The sequence below is a fragment of the Crinia signifera genome, chromosome 6 (assembly GCF_055691185.1).
Source record: "Crinia signifera chromosome 6, ASM5569118v1, whole genome shotgun sequence".
Classification (NCBI taxonomy): domain Eukaryota; kingdom Metazoa; phylum Chordata; class Amphibia; order Anura; family Myobatrachidae; genus Crinia; species Crinia signifera.
Window position 1 is genome coordinate 198,060,995 of NC_139222.1, and position 23,190 is coordinate 198,084,184.

Genomic DNA, 23,190 nt, shown 5'->3' on the forward strand with positions numbered 1-23,190 from the left:
TGCAGGGAAAATACTGACTGCTTTATTTTTACACTGCAACATATATCTAATTTTGAAGTAAAACCCCACCCAAATCTAACTCTCTCTGCACAAATTACATCTGCCCCACCTGCAGTGCACATGGTTTTGTCCACTTGAGAAGGAATTTGCCAGAAGGAGTGAACCAGAATAACCCTCACAATGAGCCACCATAGACAACTAGATAGTGTGTGAGCAATTATTTATTTATACAGATTTGCAAATGACTAGAGTAACAACCAGCCAGCTGATAAATAAGTGCTACTCTACAGAAGTGGAACTGATACTGAAAATAGTGCAGGGGAAAAAACATACCTGTAGTAAGGACTGCACCCTGATGTCACCCTCTCAGGGGGTTATACAAAATGCCAGCTTCTCCGCAGTGACAGGGAGCAGGGTACTGCACTGTGACATTGTTGTTCAGACCCAAGATCCTGTCACTGAGGCGACATGAGCTGGCATTGCAGGCAGATGAGTCTCCAGGGACTGCCCAGCATCTCCTCCAGGCATGCTAAGCTTTCCCGTAGAATAATATAAAGGGGAGGTTACCCACAAGGCCACGCCCCAGATTGTATTACATACAAACTTCTCACTACTGTAGGTCATGCCCCCCCCCTTAGAGGTGGTGTGCGCAAAGGTACACAAAGGTGGTGGTGGTGGTGGTGGGGAGGGTGATGTTGACTGCACCAAGTGTCAAGAACCCCAGTGCCTATCTTGAATGTTAGCCCAATGGCAGTGCCCTAGTTTATTTTATGAACTACAGTGGTTCCCTAGTTAATAATATGCCCATAGTAGTACCTTAGTCCAAATTATACCACATGCACAGTGCCCCCAGTTCATATAATGCCCCAAGTTAACAATATGCCATAGGGGGTTATTTTGGTTCACTTTTTCTAACAAATTCCTTCTTAGATGGACAAAACCATGTTCATTGCAGGGGGCAGATGTAACATGTGCAGAGAGAATTCGATTTGGGGGAGTTATTTTGTTTCTGTGCAAGGAAAATACTGACTGCTTTATTTTTACACTGCAATATATCTCACTTTGAAGTAAAACCCCACCCAAATCTAATTCTCTCTGCACAAGTTACATCTGCCCCCCCTGCAGTGCACATGGTTTTGTCGATCCAAGAAGGAACTTGTCAGAGAGAGTGAACAAAAATAACCCCCATATTATATTGCTGCCAGTACTCATGCACACAGTGCCACCGTTATGCGTGTGATGTCATAATGTCACTGGCAAAACACACTGGAAAGGAGCCCGAGGGGGGGGGGGGGGTGGGGGGTGGGGGTAGCACCACAAACTATTTGGCAGGGAGGAGCAAAATTTACAGTTACGCCACTGCCCCCGGTTACGTACATAAATGTGGTATATAACTATTTAATGTGCTCTATGTAGAATGAAAGAAAGGAATATAGACTCCTGCCAGACCCTTCAGAAGGTCTTCAGCAACTGCATACTCATATGCAGCATCAGCACATTAATGAGGACAGCACAATCCCCGAGTGAGTCCATTCGTATAGACTGGACATGGCAGTAGCGACAGCGGAGCCATGTTTTTCGACATAGATGATCACAGCTAAAGGCAGACCCATGTCCGACAACAGCCGTGACACGTTTGCATTTATGCTGCCATTCCCAATTACCACTCCCAAAGGTCACTTCCTGCCAGTCACTTTGAGAGTAAATCCTCAATGCAAGCATCATTGCAAAGGTACCTTAGGCCATGTGCAGTGCGATTGCGGTGCATACGCATTTGGCCGATAATCACTCAGCTGTGTATACATCGGCATTGTGTACTAATCAGAATCAGGCCTATACACCTCTGGGTGTTTCTATATTACATAATCAAGTCATTACTAATAACCTTCACATTCTTTTTGAACAGAACAAAGCTACATAAATTGCAGAGATGCCGCTTTCAGGAACTCCAGCCCCAAACAAGAGGAAAAAGTCTACAAAAATCATCATGGAGCTAAATGGTAAGTACATACAATTCATAATTCATATATACCAAATATATTTCCTGGAGACAGAAGATAGTTATCACACTGTCTACTTGACATACATTTAACATTCCACATTTCTCAGCCGGTATGTCCCCATCACTTACATATGTTATTAGAGATATTGGATTCTATACAACCACTCATAGGAGGTTATTCACACCTGATCGCACAGCTGTGAAGTTTTTGCAAGCTTACTGCAGCCTTGCACAGGGCGGGATTTCACTCTGGCTGGTTGGCGTATACCTGGTCACAGGGCTCTGCATACAGTAGCAGCCGTGAGATCAAATCTGAATAACCCCCATACTGTAGTTGTTGACTTTGAGGTAGGTGTACTAAGTCTTGGGAGGTACTTGGCTGATAAAGTACCAGCCAATCAGCACCTGATATTTTTCAAACACAGCCTCACTCATACCACCCAAGCTCTGTAACTCCCATGCAGCCAAGAAAGGGGCAATACTTTGGGAAAAGGGGGATGGTTTTGCGGGATCACAGGGGCACCCCCCATTTTTACCACCGTGGAGCATGGCCAGCGCTGTATGAGCTGCTGGCAATGCCCCCTGTCCCCCTGTCTCAGTGAATTCTCTGCAGCCCTGCTCAGTACAGTGTCTATTCCCCAGTGCTGGCCCCGGGCCAGGTGGGAAGCAGGACAGTCCCAGGAAAAATGGGACTCTCCCACAAAAATCAGGACAGTTGGAAGGTATGCAGTCTGTAATAAAACAGTTTGCAACTGATCAGTTTTTAGTTTATCTCTCTCCACTATATAACTCTCCAACTCTTACATTTGAGAACTCCTCTCCAGGAGACCCTGCAATGCATTTGTGCGGTGCATGGTGACCACAAATCATGTCATATTTGTCCTGCCCAAATGTGGGTTGTGGGTCCAGGGGCAAAAATATAAAATGGGCCCCTATAAATGTTTTATTGGCTAAATCGCTTATCAATTAAGCAGAAATCGCTCAGTGTGTATGCCCCATAGTGATGGCAGTGCACGGTCCCGTGCATCGCTATCGCTGGTCTAGATCATGCAAGCATGCGGTATAGATCTAGTCAGATCGCTTAGCAAGAGAACTGCAAATCGCCTGTGTTTTAAGAAGTGATCTGAACGATCTACGTCACCCCCACTCCTTTAATACAAATGTATTATTTACATAACACAACTCTTATGTAATCTCCCTGTGAGCATGCACCAAAACTCTCTCTGCACATGTTACATCTGCCCCACCTGCAGGGCAGCATGGTTTTATTCATCTGCAAAAATCGCAGCCTTGCTAACAGGTCTGAATAGGCCCATTGCCCCTTACCTCTACAGTAGTTATAAACTATAATGTAACATTCTTATGAGTATGTATGCTCTTAATTAGGAAATATAACCTATTACTGTAATCATTGTTTTAGCTATAAGAGATGGAGAACAGGATGCCTCCAGACTGAATTTGGGAAAGAAGATCAGTGTCCCCCGGGAAATTATGCTGGAAGAGCTCTCTTTATTAAGCAATAAGGGCTCCAAGATGTTTAAACTACGCCAAAAGAGAGTGGAAAAATTCATCTACGAGAATAATCCTGACGTGTTCTCTGACAATTCCTTGGTAGGTTAAAGAAGATTTTTTTGTTGTTATTACTTTGTCGTTATTACTTTGTCGCATCCAAACTCTTGAATTAGAAGGTTCTTGTCACAGGCTGGTCTTGTGGATCCGCTTCTGATGGTTGTTCTGATACTGGTTGGTTGAGAATGAATTTAGCGGGTTGAATATACTGTCTTTGTATAGACGGATACACAAGGAGTTTGGCTAGACTTCCTGGATGGAGGCGCAGAATCTAACTGAGTATGCGGTGTTCACCAGAGGTCCCGCAAGGGAACTTTGGCTTTGCGGCATCTATTTAGCAGGTTGCGGCACTCCGAAGGAAGTACATTGTGAGCCCAGTGAAATGGGGCAAGATAAAGAGAATGCCCTGGAGATAACTGAAGTTGGTATACTGAACTAATTAACTGAAAATAACCCCCTAGGCTGAAACAGAAACTGAAACCGGCCTACTTGGCGTATAACGGAACTTGAACTGAAAACTGTACCACTTGGTGTATAACAGAACTTGAGCTGAAACTGGCCCACGACGTATAACGGAACTTGTACTGAAAACTGTCCCACTTGGTGTATAACGGAACTTGAACTAAAACTGTCCCACTTGATGTATAACGGAACTGGAACTGAAAACTGGCCTACTTGGCATATAACAAAACTTGAACTGAAACAGGCCTACTTGGCGTATAACAGAACTTGAACTGAAAACTGTCCCACTTGATGTATAACGGAATTCGAACTGAAACCTGCCCACTTGGCGTATAACGGAACATGAACTGAAAACTGTCCCACTTGGTGTATAACGGAACTTGAACTGAAAACTGTCCCACTTGATTTATAACGGAACTTGAACTGAAACCTGCCCACTTGGCGTATAACGGAACTTGAACTGAAACCTGCCCACTTGGCGTATAACGGAACTTGAACTGAAAACTGTCCCACTTGGTGTATAACGGAACTTGAACAGAAAACTGGCCCACTTGGTGTATAATAGAGGTCCGAAATGGAGGAGCTGATGGTTCATTAACGGTCAGGTAGCAGGACAGATCTGGGAGCCAGAAGTATGGATGGAAGACTGGGATAAAAACTATGACACAGCTGTCCTGGAGAATGCCAGAAGTTGTACCAGCACAGGAAGTCCCAGAAGTTGGAATTTAACTCCCCTGGGCAGCTGCCATTGGACCAGCCAACCGGAAAGGTCATAAAGAGACCTGAACTGTCGACCCTTAACAAAGATGGCGGTGCACATGGAACCCGACAGGGAGTGCCTGCCGGACCTGCCACCACCTGATGCCCGCTGAGATCCCCATCTGGCATGAAGACCAGGGATGCCAGACGGTTAAAGTGTAGAAGTGTCACCCGCCGGACTGCCGCACACAGAAGCACCGGAGGGACCGAAGGCGCCGGATGGGTGAGTATGCAGGGGGCCCGGGCTGACCGTGACAGTTCTCTGCTTAAACATCCGAAAACAGTGCAGCTGGTCGGGATTTTCCCTGTCGGAGCGTTGCCCGGTACCCTTTAAATTTCAGTCTTGCAATAAACCAAGTAAAACAAAAGCAAAAATTAGATTTGGCAGTTAATACAGGGATGATGTGAGTACTGCAATGCTTGACAGGTAATGCCATATCAGGAATGTGTTGGTGGCAGGACAAAAACATTTAAAAATCATTATATAGAACATATTTCTATATATTTTTGGACAAGACAGCATTGAATGGGCGCCCGCCGCTATTTCTGACAGGGGAAATAGCGGCGGGCGCCTATTCAATAGATTGAATACCCCTTTAACCTCTTCTGTTTTAGACAGGCATATAGGTAAAGCTAAATGCGTTATTCTATGCATCCAACTTCTTTTTTTTTTACTCAGCGACATATTAATGGCACCATTAAGTCAATTCAGAAGCTAATGTAGGGGGAGGATCGGCCTGTGAGGAAGGTCGATTGGTAATAAAACATGCGGCGAGCACAGCTGTAGCAGAACAAACCACTTTACTCAAAATGTTAAAACATACAAAATGTCACCCATGAAAAAAACTTGTGTTGACCAAGTTTGTGATGAGCATTGACATGTCAAACTTTTGACCCTATTGACATTTTGTACCTGTCAACCTTACTCGCTGTCCACCTTTTACCTGTGGACCTTTTGACCCTGCTGACCATGCATGTTGACCGTGTGGAGTCGAAGTAATGATTATCTAATTACTGTAAATCATCTATACCACCCCAATGGAGGAAGTCCCCTGTCCTTACAAGCTTACCAGAAGGTGCAGCTTGGCAACCTAGTCCTTCACCTCCCCTTCTGCATCAGGATACGGTCATTAGGTCGACACCACTAGGTTGACAGGCAACAAGGTCGACATGGGTTTAGGTCAACATGGGTCAAGGACGACATGGGTCTAGGTCGACAGGTCATTAGGTCGACACAAGCATTAGGTCGACATGGGCAAGGTCGACAGTCAAAAGATCGACATGGAGTTTTTCACTGTTTTTTGAGCCAACATGTGCTGACATCCACTAGGGCGTCGTGGGAGAATATTTGTGTCGACATTTGGGTAAAAAAACCTGTGGAAAACCCCATGTCGACCTTGCCCAGGTCGACCTAATGATTGTGTCGACCTAATGTCCTGTCGACCTAGACCCATGTCGGCCTTGACTAATGTTCCCTCTAATTTTACGAAGGCTGTGTGCGGCAAAAGATTTTGGCTGTGCAACTTTGGAAGGAAATTTACATTTTTGTGCGTCACATATATATAACTGGAAAATGACGTCCAGCATTTGTGTTAGTTAATTAGTTAATGGGTGAAACACACATTAATTGAGTCCACAACTGCAAAAAGGGACCACTGCTGCTTTGTGCGCTCTGTTGTAATGTCTGTGCGCACGCTAGTCGAGTTGTGTGCGCGCGCACACGCGCACAGCTTAGAGGGAACACTGGCCTTGACCCATGTCGACCTAGACCCATGTTGACCTTGTTGCCTGTCGACCTAGTGGTGTCGACCCAATTCTTGTCGGCCTAGTTGTTGTAGATCTAACAACCCACACCCTCTGCATCAGTTGTCAGTGCTGATTTATGCTGATGGTCTGGCTAGTGCATTCCTATAGTCAGGGCTATTTTTCAGCAGGCTCCAGAAGGAACTCTAAGAAAATATTTCTTAGATGGACAAAACCATGTGCACTGCAGGTGAGGCAGGTGTTACTTGTGCTCAGATAATTAGATTTGGGTGGGGTTTTACACCTGCCTCACCTGCAGTGCACATGGTTTTGTACATCTAAGAAATATTTTGTCAGAAAGAGTGAACTAGAATAAGGGCCTCAGTTCCTGCTGGAGCCTGCTGAAAAATAGCCCTGCCTATAGTATCTCTGACTGTTCCTGTCCTGGCCTCCAGGCTGGAGTTGATGCACATAAGATAGTAAATGTATCCACCTGGGCTGGTCTGTCAATGCAGGAGTCAGGTGGAAAGAAGCGATACACAACTCTGGGTACAAGGTAAGCAACGTAAGATCCCTTTGACTCATGGGCCATGTACACTGCACACCCTGCACCCATTATTGATAAACCAATGAAATAAACAATTGTTTATTGCAGCAATAAATGTCACGTATAGCAAATCAGAAATCTTCCATGGTTCATAAAACCTAGTTATGGAAACCTTTATCCGGACAGTTCTTAAAAACAGAAAAGAGAAGAACAGTGAGTAATTATTGCTTTTAGTAATGTCATATGATCAGACATGATCACCAAGAGTCCCTTGTTATCAGTGGTGGCTCTTACCATTTTAGAGAAGAGGGGCTGCCACAATGCGGCCCCCCCCCCCTCCACTGCCACAGCTGCTGCCACACTCCCTGCACCTGCCGGTCCTGGCTGCTGGTCCCCTGTGTAGGGCCAATGCATGCGCAGCAACTTCATACATACTGCGCATGCACTGTCCAAGCCTCCATGGGCTGCCTTTGCAGCAGCCCCTGAAGGCTTAATCAGGTTCCCGGGTCCGGTGCATGTGCAGTATCATCCGCAGTACTGCGCATGCGCAGAACCGTTTTGGGGGCTGTCCTGCATTTGCCCACAGAGAGGCATCCAGGAAGGAGGGAACACCTCCCGATGGGATGCCTTGAGTGACTGGCAGGTTGGACTTCCAATAGGAAGTCACTGCCAGTCACATTGAATCCATAGCAGTCTCACAGACTGCATCTGGCTTCACTTAGTCAGAGACAGTGGCTGTACATACGCTGTACATATATATATATATATATATATATATATATATATATATATATATATACAGTGTCCATATCGACATACGATTACATAGACATTAAAAAAATAATGAAAACTTCATGTCGACCTTTTGATTGGCCAGGAAGAGGCAAGCTGCAGGCGGAAGCTAGTCACTTCCCGGCCGTTCTCGGCAGAACAAGCCCGACAGCTTGTGATGTCGGGCTCGTTCTGCCGAGATACCCTGCTCAATGCTGTCGGGGAAGACAGCATTGAATAGGGTCTGATGGTCATACCCCCCTTAGAGTTAGGATGAGTCTGTCCTGGCTGAATTCTAAATAGCAATTTTTTTTGGGGGGGGGGTTGCATTTTTTGCCATCTCTGAATCAACAGCACCTTAATTTTTTATGGTATGCAGTCAGTAGATAGACAATGTCTGGGTTGACCAATAATGGTCGACAGTAACAGGGTCAACGCCTAAAAAAGGGTCAAAATACCTTAGGACGACACTGCCATAAGGTTGACACATGCTTATAAACAATAACAATAACATAAGCAAGGACGACAGTCAAACAAGTTGACTTGAGTTTTTCATGATTTTATCACAAAAGTGGCTATTCATACTTCACTATCCAAATGGGCATGTAGTGTGAATATAATAGCATGCCAAGCGCAGTGAGGTACTGTACCCAAAGCATGGAGAGCGAAGCGAGCCATGCGAGGGGACGCTGTACATATATATACAGTGTCCATATCGACATACGATTACATAGACACTAAAAAATAATGAAAACTTCATGTCGATATTGCCTATGTCAAAAATAAGCTTGTGTCAACATGCTGGCAGTGTCAACCAAAGGTATGTTGACCCTTTTTTGTCGTCCACCTAGACATTGTCTATCATCTGTACCGTAACCATTTTTTTATTGTCAACCTTGTGAGTGAGAAATATTTTTGAGTTACAACTGCATCATCCGCTTTTACGCTCTGTGAGATTGTATATTTTGTTTAATTTTTTTTCCTTTGTGTTTAACTCATTTTTAAGATGTAATAAGAATTACTTTTTTATTGCAATGTATCTTTTATACACTTTTTATTAGCTTTACTTGCATTCTCTAGTGTGGTTACTCCACTAATCTCCTCAAATCCGTCCACCATTCATCCAAGGACATTGGGAAATAGGGGTGGCATGTAATAATGTAGCAGGCTAAGCGACTGTGGATTTCCTTATGAACACAAGGTCCTACTTGAGAATTGTCTAAGTTGACTGGCATCTGTTGCTGAGAGACAGTAACATTTAGAAGAGTCTGTGTGATGTTTTAGGAGGCTGGTTAACATGATGGTGGAAATAGAAACACACATGGCATCCTCAATCATCTCCTTAGAAAGAAAAAAAGTCTTACCTTTCTCCTAGGGCTGACTTGTGTATTATGTTTCCATTATCACTTACTATATTTGATGATTGTAATTTTACAATATTTGTCTGTTGCAAACTTTCCAACTTCATAAATCTCTTGTTAATATTTTAGACTTTGGATAAATCGCAGTCTTAGGGACATATTTCTTAATGCGAAAATGGCTGTTTCCAGTACTATTTTTCTGGAAAAATAGGTCCAGAAAGTTTGTGTCTGGGGGTGGTTCTATTAAATAAAAAGAGAGAGAGAAAGAGAGAAATGTATATATTGTATTTAATAAACACAGGCACTCACAGGGAATTTAAAATAAAACTTATCGGTACTTATATGTTAGTTGGGCGCCCTCTAAGCTATTTGCTTCGTTTTCCGCGTCCCCTCGCCACGCATCGGGCTCGCCACATTGTATAAAATCAACTCCATGCCGACATGGATAGTGGGGGTATGAGCATAGTAACTATAGTGGTCGCCCAACTAACATATAAGTACCAACTTATCTTATGGAAAGTACATTTTCCGTTCCCGGTGATGTCATATTTAATTAAAGGTTCAGGAACTGAGTTCCTGCTGGTTCCTGATGAAAAATAGCACTGGCTTTTTCAACATTCTTTATGTATCTGCTATTTACCAAAATCTGTTACAGTATCTTCTGCATTCAGCTATGTAATGCAGGACACCCCAGTGCCCATTATTGTCAATGTGGCCTGCAGTCTTGGCCTGTTTACCAACTTCCAAAACAACTTTACTTTTTAGATATTAACGCTGATAGTTAATGCCATTTCCAAATGACACTAGCCATTGTAGCCTATAGGCTACACTTTTTACAAACAGGTGGGGCAAACGCAGGGACTTGCATGAGGGGTTTTCCAGAGAGGAGTGGAGCTAAGCACGGGGGTGGAGATTGATGTGACCCAGTATATGCACTAACCCTAACTGCCTCCTTGCCTGTACCCTAACCCAAAGTCCCCCCACTAGTGCTCAAACCTAACCCCCCCTCCCACCCTTCTTCAGCCACACTCTAGTAATGTAAGCATACTTACCGTTTGGCATCCCGGCAGTTGGCATTCTAAATGATGTCATGATTCTGGCACTGGTCTCCCAGCAGTAGTAGGGATTTCAGTGTTGGTATATTGAAGCCGGCATCCGGACCACCAAAACGCTGACCGCATCTCGTGGAAGAAACTAGATATATTAGTATCTTCTGAAATAATCTAAACTCGAAATTTGTGGCTTTATTAGGCATTAACAAGTGTGTCCAGAAAGAGGATCAGATAGGAAGCAGCAACCAGCTAGAGGAGGGACTGAAGTAGAGACGTGTAGGAGTTTACAGCAGCTTCCAAGGCAACCAACAGCAGGACAACTAAACAAAGTACAACCTACGATTCCTGGGTCTTTGAAAGAGGGTGGAGCCTAATGCCAGAGAGGTAGGCTTACATTGCGAGCCATGGCAGCGGCTGCTTGCCTTAGTGATAAGGGAACGTCAGATCCCTCTCTGCCAGCCTATAATGTGTGCATGCAAGACCGTAGGGCTTCCCATGTGCAGAAGCAGTGGTGGATTCACGGGGGCGCAACTGTGCACATGCCCCCCTTGTCATTTTGTAGATGAGCACTGAAGCATTTTAACGAGACCAGCCTCGCATTGCTAGCTCCCCGGGAACCAGAGATACCGGATAAACCGGAAACATTTTCCTCATAGGAGAACATGTGACCCGCTAATTCTGACTCCCACCTGGTTCTCACGGCTGCTGATTCCCCCACGTATCACAGAAGCTTGTATCAAACCCAAATTGCCATACCTTCAATCTGATATCAGGCTAGTCCATGTGAGTCAATTGGTTCCAGAGCTATTGCGGGTAAACCGATTTTTAAAATGTAATTTCATGGCTGTTTATGTTCTCGGAGGGCAGATTTCTCTGGAACCAAACAGTCCAGTTTCACGGGACCAGTATCATTCGAAGCCCACTCGAAAGTTCTTTCATATGATACTGGTGTAAATGTGTCAATTGGTTCTGAAGATATAGCCGGTTAAACAATATAGCTGTTTAAAGGGGGGCTCTCTTCCCCCTGACACCAGAAAACGCAAGGACTAGGCTGGTGGGAAAGGGGTCAACCCAAGAATGTCCCTGCATGGTCCAGGGACCATATTTGTGGTTAAGAAAGACCCTGCATTTTCTAGTGTGAAATGGGTATTATTTCAAGTAGCCGAGATCTGCAGTGCTCTGAATACAGCCGGGCAGCCCAGCTGTCAATGGCTGTCAGTTTTGCCCGGCTGTCCCCCAGTTTCCATGAGCATGTATTCCTCCTTGGTAATGAGCATGTAATCCCACATGGCAACGAGCATGGAACCCCTGGCAATGAGCATGGAACCTCTGGAAATGAGCACGTAGGTAAGCAGCACTTAAGTAGCATCATTTTTAATTGGCATTATGGTGTTTGGCATAATACGGAATGGACATTATGGTGTGTGGCTTAACTTGTAATGGGCTTTACGGTGTAATTTTTTATGGGCGCCTTCGGCGCGCAATGTCCCTGTTTATTAAGCATATTGGGAATTTTGGCTCAATCCCTTTGGCATTATGTGTAAGAAGTGGTATATGGTGTGGTACACTACACTGAAGGACACGCCCCCTTTTGAATGGCCACACACCCTTTTCCAGAGCACGCGCCATCAGCGCGCACAGAACTACATCCTTCACTTTCAATGCCTGGGTGGGCCTGTGTACTTTAAAGCCCAGGGCATATCTTTAATCCCATTCTTGCCCTCTTTCTGCTCTCCTCCTCTCTCTCGCCACTCTCTGAGCATGTACACTGGCACCACTAACACCCCCCCGCCTGGGTGGGCCTGTGTACTTTAAAGCCCAGGGCCTATCTTTAATCCCATTCTTGCCCTCTTTCTGCTCTCCTCCTCTCTCTCGCCACTCTCTGAGCATGTACACTGGCACCACTAACACCCCCCCCTCCCATCCTCTCTCATATCATGGTGCCCCCCTGTCATTTTCTCCTGGATCCGCCCCTGTGCAGAAGGTAAGCAATGTGAGATCCTGAGTCATTTTTTTATGCTTAGATACATTTTACCATTAGCAGGCTGAGAAGAATGGTAACTTACCAAAATATATCAATGAGTTACAAATCTAGAACCTTTAGATGTGCTAAAGGACACTATTAGGGTCTAATATCCTATTGAGTTCATCAAACTTTAACCTAAGCTAATGATGTTGAGATTCATTTGAGTCCCCAAAGAGCCAAAATAAATTCAGAAAACAAAGGGCAGTGAGAAATCAATTTATAATCTAGTGGTTTTGGTCTCCATCATTGAGACTATGCTAATACAACTTTGGAATTATTTTATTTTTTTAAATATATATATTTTTAATTATTAACATCATTATTATGATTAAATTGGCTATTCGGAATTGTAAAGCGCAACGGAATATGCTGCGCTATAGAAGAAACTAAATAATAGTGACTATTACAAATTTAGTAGAAACATAATATAATGAATGTGTTGCTTTATAAATCGCCAATTGCACCTTTTCCTCTGCTTTGCCTGGTAAATTCTGTCCTACTGTTTAAGCCCTAATCACACAAGGTTATATAATCCCAATGCGGCTCCTGGTTTTTACTTCTTGATTTCTGTCTATATATAGCTGTTGTAACAGCTGTTCCTGAAGCTGGTTTATGGATTTTCTCTGTAGAGCTTGCATTTAAACCGACCATGGCAAAACACTAGCTTATAGATTACTAATTGGTAAAGGCCTATTGCAGGAACATTGCTCTGCATGTACTGAACTATGTATATTTTCCTGCATTACTATTGCCAATGCCACTAGTAATACAAAATAATAATCTGTCTGAAAGTTGCACGTAAAGGGGCACTGCATACAAAAAGAGTTGAATTGCAAAGGACATAACGCTGAAATGCAAGGTCTATGCTGTCTGTCATTGAGACAGCCGGACCACTCCAACCTCAGGTGTCAGTCCTGAACTTCTAACCCCCGGCACCTAAATTAGAAGATTTAGAACATATGTGTGCCATTTTCTGTGAGCGAGGAGATTTACAGTATAAACCAGGCTAAAGCTGGGTACACACACAAAGATTTATCTGTCCAATCTTTCTGGTGGGAATAAAAATCTGGTAATGTATGGGGCCAAATTACAATTAACCATTTGCTGCCACATGCAGGAAAGCAGACAATGGTCATTCAGACAAATTGGCTAAAGCTGTTTGTTTTAACACAATTCTCCAAACAATAGTTTTTATCCATTTTCCATCATTTGGGAGCAGATTTGCCAGATTTTTGTTTCCACCAGACAGATTGGACAGAAAAATCTGTAGGTGTGTACCCATCTTAAGGCCCTGTGTGGTGTAATGAAGCACGGGAGTCTCATACTTGCCTACCTGACCCTCTCCTTCAGGGAGAAAATGCTCTGTTCCTGGACTTCCCTACTAATGTATGATTGCCATCACCTGTGGTACCTAGCTCCCCACAGGTGATGGCAATCATACATTACCAGGGATGTCCAGGAACAGAGAATTTTCTCCCTGAAGGAGAGGGTCAGGTAGGCAACCAAACTAAACTGGCATTAAGCCAGTCTCTGTGCAAAAGGTATCTTTATCTGGTCATGATTTGTCCTTGTTTCCAATGGTCATCCAACAATGAACTGGCCATGAACACAGTATTTCCCTATTCAGGAGGTAAAACATCTTATCTGGTCATGACTTTTTCTCATAATAGTTATCCATTCTGAGAGATGGTTGTATTTTCTATATATTCTATTATTCATGTGTAAACATGTACTAAACTGGACATGACCACATTATGTGCCTGATTCTAAGTTGGATAAAAAGTGACCACATAAGCAAATGCTTATGTCTGTCAGACTTACTAATGCATGGTAATGTGAGTATCTATTCACCCATACATACCTCCCAACATGACCCTCTCCAGGAGGGACACAATGCTCTGTTTCTGCACTTCTCCCTTCATTTATGGCAATCATACATTAAGAGGGAAGTCCAGGGACAGAGCAGTGTCCCTCCTGGAGAGGGTCATGTTGGGAGGAATTCCCATATGCATCGCTCCGCCTACTCTTTTCCCAGCCACAGCCCTAAAGGTGGCCATACATCAGAAAGACATTGTACCCAATCATACAATCTCAATTGATTGTAAGATGGATTGTATGCAGATTGTGTGCACATCTTGTGTACACAATCATACAATCAATCAGCAGATGGATTGTATGACTGATTGTAAGATGGATTGTATGCAGATTGTGTGCACATCTTGTGTTCACAGTCATGCAGCAGATGGATTGTATGACTGATCATATGATCGATTGTGTGTAGATTGTGTGTCCAAAAACCACCAAGGACTGCCGGGGATTTCAAGGGAAATTGTACACAATCATGAGCGCAATCGATCTTTCTGATGTATGGCCAGCTTAACACATACCTCCCAACATGACCCTCTCAGTGGAGGGACACAGTGCTCTGTTTCTTTCCTTTCCTCTGAATGTATGGTTGCCATCACCTATGCCTAACAGGGTAATTGATAAGAAAGGTGTTTTTCACCACAGGTGATGAGAGTTATTCATTCAGAGGGAAGTCCAGAAACAGAGCATTGTAACACTCCTCGAGAGGGTCATGTTGGAAGATATGCTAACATTATGGCTGTGTACAAACGGGGGCGATTTTGTCTAATATCGCAGGAAATATGGTCGCTGAGCGACCATATTGCCCGCGATGGGAGTGTGCACCGTCGATATATATCGCCGGATGCGCGCTCCTGTTTTCTCCCCCATAGTGATCGCTGGTCGCAGGAACATGCTCCTGCGACCAGCTGATTTCCACTGCCGGGCTCCATCTCTGGTCATTGATGCAAACGAGACACTGAGCGATATATCGCTCATCGCGAGCGATATATCGCTCAGCGATATATCCCCTTGTGTGTACGGGGCTTTACACTAGAGCTGGGGCTCACAGTCACACCCACCTCCTGTTGGCTGCAAAAGATCCATCTAAAAAATCATCTAATATCTGTATGCGAGATACCAGCACATAGGCCCTGATAATTGTTGATTCGCTAAGCACCGGTATTTCGGGGGGAGACACACAGAGATACAGTAAGTCTTATCATTTCCCAACTTATCACATTATGGTTACCACCCCTAATCCATCAACTAATTGCTCCTACAAAATGTGAAAAAATAAAGATGAATTGGCCTGTGTTATCAGTTGTATTGGTGACTAGGAACTACACTTCCATCTCCTGTGTATACTGCACCTGCCAAGCATCGGTGATTGTGTTTCCATTTGCCTGAATTTCCATTTGGTTGCAACAATCTGCCTAGGTGATTTAAAAGAAATACTCTACGCAAACATCCATGGCCAAAAAATGTCACTGAGGGATTGCACAGGGGAAATGACTGCACTGGAACAGTAGTACAAAAAGATGTAGAAAGGACCCTTACCCCAAGGAATTGTGAGAAAGGGACACAAACAATGTGTTGGTAGCCAAATTGCTGCAATGGAGGCAAGAGCTTCCTCCAGGTCAATCCAAAGGGGATATGCAGGACATGTCACAGACAGCCAACAGGGTGTGCATCTATGAGCAATGCAACTCAGTGCAATTATTTTTTGACCTAAGCTGAACTGATGGAGGCTATGTTTAAAGTCCTGAAAATCAACCCTGAGGACCATAAAAATGCCCGCATAATGGAAGTACTATTGGGTATGCCAGTACAGTTGCTAGATCGGACTCCAGTACTAGCCATGGGCCCCTTCCTTTGTTATCAGCCCCTTGATACATACTGTATCAGATCCTGAGTAAGGCAGCATGCCAGGAGGTGTTGTGCGTATTATTGACACTATACTCATTTAAGCCGCAGGCCTATAGATTGAAGTTTTGGGTGGTTAAAAGGGGAGATAATAACCAGCTATGTATAGCATGCACCTGATGGCTAGAAGAGAAACCAATTTCTTCCATAAAAAAGATGCAGGACTTGCTCATATTAGATCAACTACTTTTGAAATTGGCTCCAGAAATAAAAGAATGGGTGAGGGATAGTAAACCCGACACCCATAAGCAAGCTAAGGTTCCAGCCAGAGAGAATATGGTTAATCAACCTTGATTAAGATGTACTATGCCAATAGAATTATATCCCACATGACCTGAAATAGAAGCATTTTTCGGTAAGGGGGGAAATAGGAAGCTGAGAAGAGAGAGTTGTCTCCATGTGTCCTCAATTGTCCCCATGTCTCCTGTATTGGACTCCTAGGCACCTTCTCCACAGAGAATCAACAGTCACCAAATGCCATAGGGGGAGGACACTTAGCACCAATTGCCATAAGTTGAGAACACACAATAGATGTACTATAGTGGCGCGTATCTTCCTGCTTTGCCTCTTACTGGGGCATAGCAGGAAACCATATCTACAAGATGTATTAATATCTTGGGCTCTTGGGGTAGAGAAAATTCCATCAAAGCGCATTGCACATCAGCCTAGTGCTGATGCTCTATGTCTCAGTGCACAGCCAGCTCCACTGGACATGCGCAAGGTCTTCTGTGCAGCCCAAAGCTGGTGGATGCCATAGCCTGGGACTGCGAAGTTCCTGCTGTGGAGATAGGGCAAAGACACCTGCTGCAGCTGTCAATATTAATAGCTGCAGTCCTCGGAACGGTCAGCACTGATGACCTTCATACTTTGCCCCCTGATATCAGCATGCTATTTTAATACTGCTTCTATTGCTTGATTCTTCTGATACGTGTTGCATTTACTGCTCAAATATCTTAACAATTCACCACCTTTACAATCTGGTTACCACTCCTAATCTTTCCACCACTTGCTCCAACAAAATGGGAATAATAAAGATTTAACCTGTGATTTCAACTGTATTGGCATAAGAACTGCACTTCCATCGCCTGTATATGTTGTGCCTGCAATTATTTTCTGTCTGGTAATTGTATATCCATTGGCCTGTATTGCCATCTGCAGAATAAACAATGTGTTGATTGTAACAATCTGCCTAGGTGATTAAAAAATGTACTAGGACTTGCAGTCTTCACACTGGTTACACAAATGTGTTTAAGGCACAATATTTTATTCCTATGAAGTCATCAAATTGTGCTGCTTGAATGTTTTCAATCACATAAGTTCAAATGATTTTATTAAGTTAATTTGAATACTACATGCTGACACTCAATTCATTAAACACTGCTCAGAGTCTTATGTGATTAAAAAGACCCATGACAGATAGGTTTTAATCAGTGTGAACAGTCTGTGCCTAACTCTGTTATCTTCTACAGGACCACTTCCAGAAGTTTATACCATCTGTTGGAGGACAGCCAGGTGTTGGTGGGCAAACAGGTGTTGGAGGAGGTGGTTATGGCTTAATACAAGGCAGTGGACAATTTGTGTCAAGTCTTTCTGGAGGACACCATGGACATGGAGGTCAACCACCTGTTCCTCCACCAAAACCAGGAAGCAAGGCTGGTGCAGGTGGTCAGCAAGGCACCGGTGGTAGTGGTGGAGGACAAGGGGGAGTTGTGACTGTTGATGGTGCTGGAGGAAAAGGTAATTGTTTGATGTCTATAATTTTAAAAGTTTGTAAATTACTTTTATTCATTTTGTCAATTTGTTTACTCATTCACATTTATGACCAGACATACATCTATGTCTATATTGAACATATTGTTTCCACCACCAGCAATGCATTCACAAATACAGTGATAGCACCATATAAAAGAAATATGATATACAGGTGAAATGCATTTATTTTATTTTACATTGTAATTAAGGAAGTCAATGTTAATGTGGAAACCTCTTTTGCTAAAAAGTTCTAAAAGAAAATTACTAATCTTTGCCACAAGGGCAATACTGATAGTGAGTCACATCATCAATGGTCAGGATTCATTCCCAGTTTGGCAAAACACATCGGTGGGCAAATTAGATGAAACCGACCACTCATTGATCAGGACAGCTAGGAGCCTGGGCAGGTGAGCCCTGCCAGTGGGATTGGCAGATAACCACAGACTCAATCCAACCAGGGTTATCTGCCACCTGTATTTTAAGACACATCCAAAAGCAATCTGAACCATTTCTATGAGTCCACTCCCAAGCATAATGGCCATTTTGAGGGCGCATACATGCTGATCTTTTCTGCACAGATATTATTCTTCTGAGTTGTTGAAAAGGAAGAGAAAAGATGCCTCCTGACAGCATAGCAGATCTGACCAGCAGTATTATATCATGACATTCGGACGCAATGGTTGTACCATCAACCATCTAAGAAAGCCAAAGGCTACACAGAATTATCTTTTTACCTGTGTAGCGGAGGCCAATAAATCTGTGCCTTCTGAAACAGACCCTGGCCTCTTCACTCCCAAAAAAGGAGATGACACAGCACTGTTTCCAGGAATGTGTGTTTCAGGCCCGTTTACATTTGCCCGACAGCAAATTGTCAGGCGGGATTCAAAGTCCCGCCTGCCGATCGGCGAAAAGTGGGCATGTCCACGTAAAATCGGCAGAATGAGTCGGTACACACAGCATTGAATAGGGGCCAGTTGCTATTTCCCCCATCGGGAATAGTGGCGGAACATTGAGTCAGTAGTTTTAAGTCAATGTTTTAGGGATAACCCTTTTTACGTAGACTAAATTGTACAATATATTTATACAAATATATACACAAGACCGGCAATCAAGCACTTTGAGAACCTCATAACAAATTTGTTGAAGCATCCAAAAGAATAAAAAAGTCTTGTATGCTTCAATAAATGTGTTAATTTGTGTAGAGTTTGTCAAAGTGCTTGAGTGCCGGTCTTGTCTGGTGTTTATACTGGATTGTATAATGAATTACTGCTGTTTCTAACCATCCACATACAAGTAGTAAAATAATATCACTGTATAATTACAGATGGTCAATCTGGTCAACCAGGAGGTGAAGGCGGGAAACATATCACCATAATTAAGACCTACCTCTCCCCTTGGGAAAAAGCCATGGGTATGGACCCTCAACAAGCAACACAGCAGCTTAACATAAACCTACTGGATTATGGTGCCAAGGCCGAACTTTGCAAATATAAATCATTCAACAGGTAAGCAGTGAGTGTCCTAACAAATCATCAATGTGACATTTATAAGTGATTGTGTGAATAGGGACTGTGATGAAGACAGAACAAAGGAAGGGTTATACGCTACTTTATATCCAGTAAAACCTACCTGAAAGGTCGGAGATAAAATAAAATAAAAAGCAATAATGACATTTACCGCCATGAGAAACTGTATATTTAATGAGGCAAGTCCCTTTTCTGCATGTTGGTGTTGGATTGCACATTAGGCAGCAGGTCACCCATAGGTAAACAGCACAAGCCTTAGGGTACATACTGGTGTTTGGAAGGCATCTTTTAGCATATAAGAAAATGCAAGTAGAAGCATATATAAACCACATACAAAAATGTATGTGTTTATTTATGTTTATATTGGTTTACTGTAGTATCCAATATATGTAGTAACAAACAAACTGTAGTAGCTAATATATATGGTACAAGGAAGGGAGATTACACAGCACAACAGAGGAGGAGGGCGTGCTGTATCTCTACCTCCTCTCTTTTCAGGCAGCGGGGAGAGTGCTAACTAATAGACTAGTAAATCAAAGTGGCAGAGGCATGTGGTTGAGATGTGAAAGGCATGAGGGTCACGTGTGTGAGGTCTGATTATGATGTTAGGGGAGGTCTCATGAGCATTTAAGTAATTACACGGTTCTCATAAAATATAAATTTAATTAACGTATAAAATACATACATACATACATTTAATAAGAAAATAAAAATAAATATAGAAATAAAATTGAATTGAATGCTGGTGAATCAAATGAAGACATTTGCTCCTGAGGAAGCCGGAGGAGGATATTCCGGGGAAACGCGTTGAGCTGTACATTATCTTGCTGACTCCATCCCCAAAGTGACCTGGTTCAACACCCTACAGACACCCCTTTGTCTTATTGGATGAAAAATCGTTTGGGTTTGCATTATCCCTAAAGATCCATACAGAGGAGGAGAAGTCTTCTAAAAAGGGAACCGTGAGCCTTTGAAAATATAAGGCACTTCAGAACCATCGATGTCACAGATTCTGGACTCAAAACCTTACCAGATGGATTGATGGTAATATAAGTCAGCTTACAATCCCCCCTATTACGGGACTCTATCACATATGAGAATAACCTCAAGCGATAAATGATTCACCAGCATTCAATTCAATTTTATTTCTATATTTATTTTTATTTTCTTATTAAATGTATGTATGTATGTATTTTATACGTTAATTAAATTTATATTTTATGAGAACCGTGTAATTACTGAAACAGCAAGCGCTGGCACATATATATTTCTTTTTTCTTGGTTACCAATTAGGGCCTGACAAGCCCTGTGCCAGCAGCTAATTGATTGCGCAACACACAATTACCTATTTTTTTCTTCATGAGCATTTAAGGAGGACCAACTGGCATATAAGGGGCATGTGGGAGGTCACATGAGGGCAATTAAGGAGCTTTTAGTGGCTTATCGGAGGCAGGAGGTGGAGTATTAAAGTATTATAGGCCTCTCTGTTGCTTTTGATACAGTTGACTAACTTCTTCTCTTACAAGCCCTCCATTCCATCATCCTCCTGCACTGTCCATTCCCCTTAGTATCTCACCAACTACTCCTATTGTTTCTATTCCTGTTCTGATCACTTATCCTCCTTACATTTAAATACTGTACAGTCCCCCTGGTAACTGTTCTTGGCCCTTTACTCTTCTCCCTCTGCACCTCCTCTGATGGTGATCAGATTCACTCCTTTGGCCTCCAAAATCTTCTAAACACCAATGATACCCCCTTTTATCTCTCCTCACCTGACCTCTCCCACTCCATCTTGTCTTTCCAGTTGTCTTTTAGACATCCTTTCCTGGATGTCCTGTCTCATCCCCCTTCCAAATACCCGTCTATCCTTTGCTACTGAATGCAATACACTTTTCTCTGTTCTCTCCACCGTCAAATGCATGCTCTCCTTTAATCACCACATTGAGTGCCTCTCCCACATCTGTCACCATGGAATCAATAGGAACTCATTATCACTTCATCATTATAACCTACGTAGTTCATTTACTGTGACCTCCTTCTCTTCATCATGTCTCATCTCACCTCTATACTACAAGCTGCTGATTGACATATTTGGTACTTGTGTATTATCTGGGCGCCCATCGCATCGCATCGCATTGCATACCACTATTTAAGGTATGTGATGGGACCCGATTTCCGGGCGCAAAGACCCGCACTGTGCGATAAAATATTGCATCGCATCGCATGCCATTAGAAATGGCATGCAATGCGATATTAAATTGTACAGGCACCCTGATGGGTGATTACTATGTTAAATGCACCCCCATTGTTAATGCCACCCCCACTATCAACGGCCACCCAAAGCGTGGCGAGCGGCCGCGGATTACATGTGAAGTAATATGCGTGCGCTCGCCACGCTTCGGGCTCGGTGGCTCGCTGCGCTCGCCACACTATCTAAAATCAACTCCACGCTGACGTGGATAGTGGGGGTATGAAAAGGTCGGAGGACGTGTACGGCCGCCCCTCGCGGGATCGCTGCGCTCGCCACGCTTCGGGTGGCCGTTGATAGTGGGGTGGCGTTAACAATGGGGGTGCATTTAACATAGTAATCACCCATCAGGGTGCCTGTACAATTTAAAATCGGGTCCGATTTGGTCGCATCGGATCGCATTGTCGTACGATGGAAATCTTGGGCGCCCAGGTAATACACAAGTACCACATATTTCGCCCTCTCACCACCACCTAAGCTGAACTACTGGGTTCCTGTTGAACACATTCACATGCATCAAAAGTGCCTTCAAATTGCATCTGTTCATTCAAGCTTAGCAGCCATCCTAACTCTTTTGCTTTAGATATTATATCTACTTCTATCTATTTCCACCTTACTTATGTCTGCCCTCTAGGATAAAAGCTTGCCCAGATGTCTTCCATCCTTACCACTGCATATCTCTCCAGCCTGTTTGTAGTACCCATGTTCCTGAGGAGCTAATTAACCTAACAGTATATTTTTGGTTTGTGGGAGAAAACTGAAATACCTGGAGGAAACCCAAAAAGCATGGGGAGAATATACAAACTCCACACAGTTAGGGATCAAACCCATGATCCCCCTGCTTTTAGACAGCGATGCTAACCATTACACCATCCATGTTGCACCAATGGTGCATATATTGTTTGGGTCTAATCCAACTATTACACAGGCTCTGAAGTAGCTCCGCAGTTACTATATGCTTATTGTCTTTGTTTAGGTCAGCAATGCCTTTTGGAGGGTACGAGAAAGCATCAAAACTGATGACTTTCCAGATGCCTGAATTTGATGCTGGAGCTGAAGAATCTGAACCTGTGACTGTCTTCAACGCAACTGTCACCAACAGACCGTCCTTCAACAGGACACCAATTGGCTGGTTGGGATCAGGTGACAACATAAACTACAACATCGAAGTTACCGTGCCTGTTGACGGCGAAACAGATGAACTCTAAAGTCACAGATCTCCAGGACAAAATAAATCTGCAGCCTGTAGGTGTATGAGAATATACAGATATGACCTGTCCCAATGGCCACCAAGCCTCATTAAGCCATCTGCAATATACTGTGACTCCAAATCAGCCAATGGCACAGGTCACATCAATGCCATGTCCCAACGTGCTCTGTTTATAAAGCAGCCAGGCTTCCCCTTGTATGTTATGTTAAGGTAGCTCTTTGTGGTTTTTTTATTTGTAATGGAAGGCAGGCAAAGTGTAAACTGGTCAGTAAGAGAGAAATGAGGCAATGTAATAAGACAGCTAGAAGAAGATAAAGGAAGCTTAGTGCTTTGTAAACTGTGGCAAGAAAAGGACAGTCTGTAAACATGTAACCTATGCGCGCCTGAAACC

The 23,190-nt window shown here is 43.5% G+C and overlaps 1 protein-coding gene across 1 annotated transcript; it reads left to right on the forward strand.

Annotated features, from left to right (window-relative positions):
* Positions 1 to 1,904: 1,904 nt before the first annotated feature.
* On the forward strand, positions 1,905 to 23,190 carry MYOZ1 (myozenin 1). The gene is made up of 5 exons (XM_083145551.1): positions 1,905 to 2,000; positions 3,423 to 3,613; positions 17,533 to 17,800; positions 19,140 to 19,320; positions 22,566 to 23,190. Exons 1-5 carry the CDS (start codon positions 1,931 to 1,933, stop codon positions 22,795 to 22,797), a joined length of 942 nt encoding a protein of 313 aa, XP_083001677.1. The 5' UTR covers positions 1,905 to 1,930; the 3' UTR covers positions 22,798 to 23,190.

Bases quoted from the DNA above. Each gene is read 5' to 3' on its own strand.
- MYOZ1 (XM_083145551.1), top strand. From the start codon at position 1,931: ATGCCGCTTTCAGGAACTCCAGCCCCAAACAAGAGGAAAAAGTCTACA. The intron at 3,614-17,532 runs GTAGGTTAAAGA...TATCTTCTACAG, and splicing joins TGTTCTCTGACAATTCCTTG to GACCACTTCCAGAAGTTTAT. The intron at 17,801-19,139 runs GTAATTGTTTGA...GTATAATTACAG, and splicing joins TGATGGTGCTGGAGGAAAAG to ATGGTCAATCTGGTCAACCA.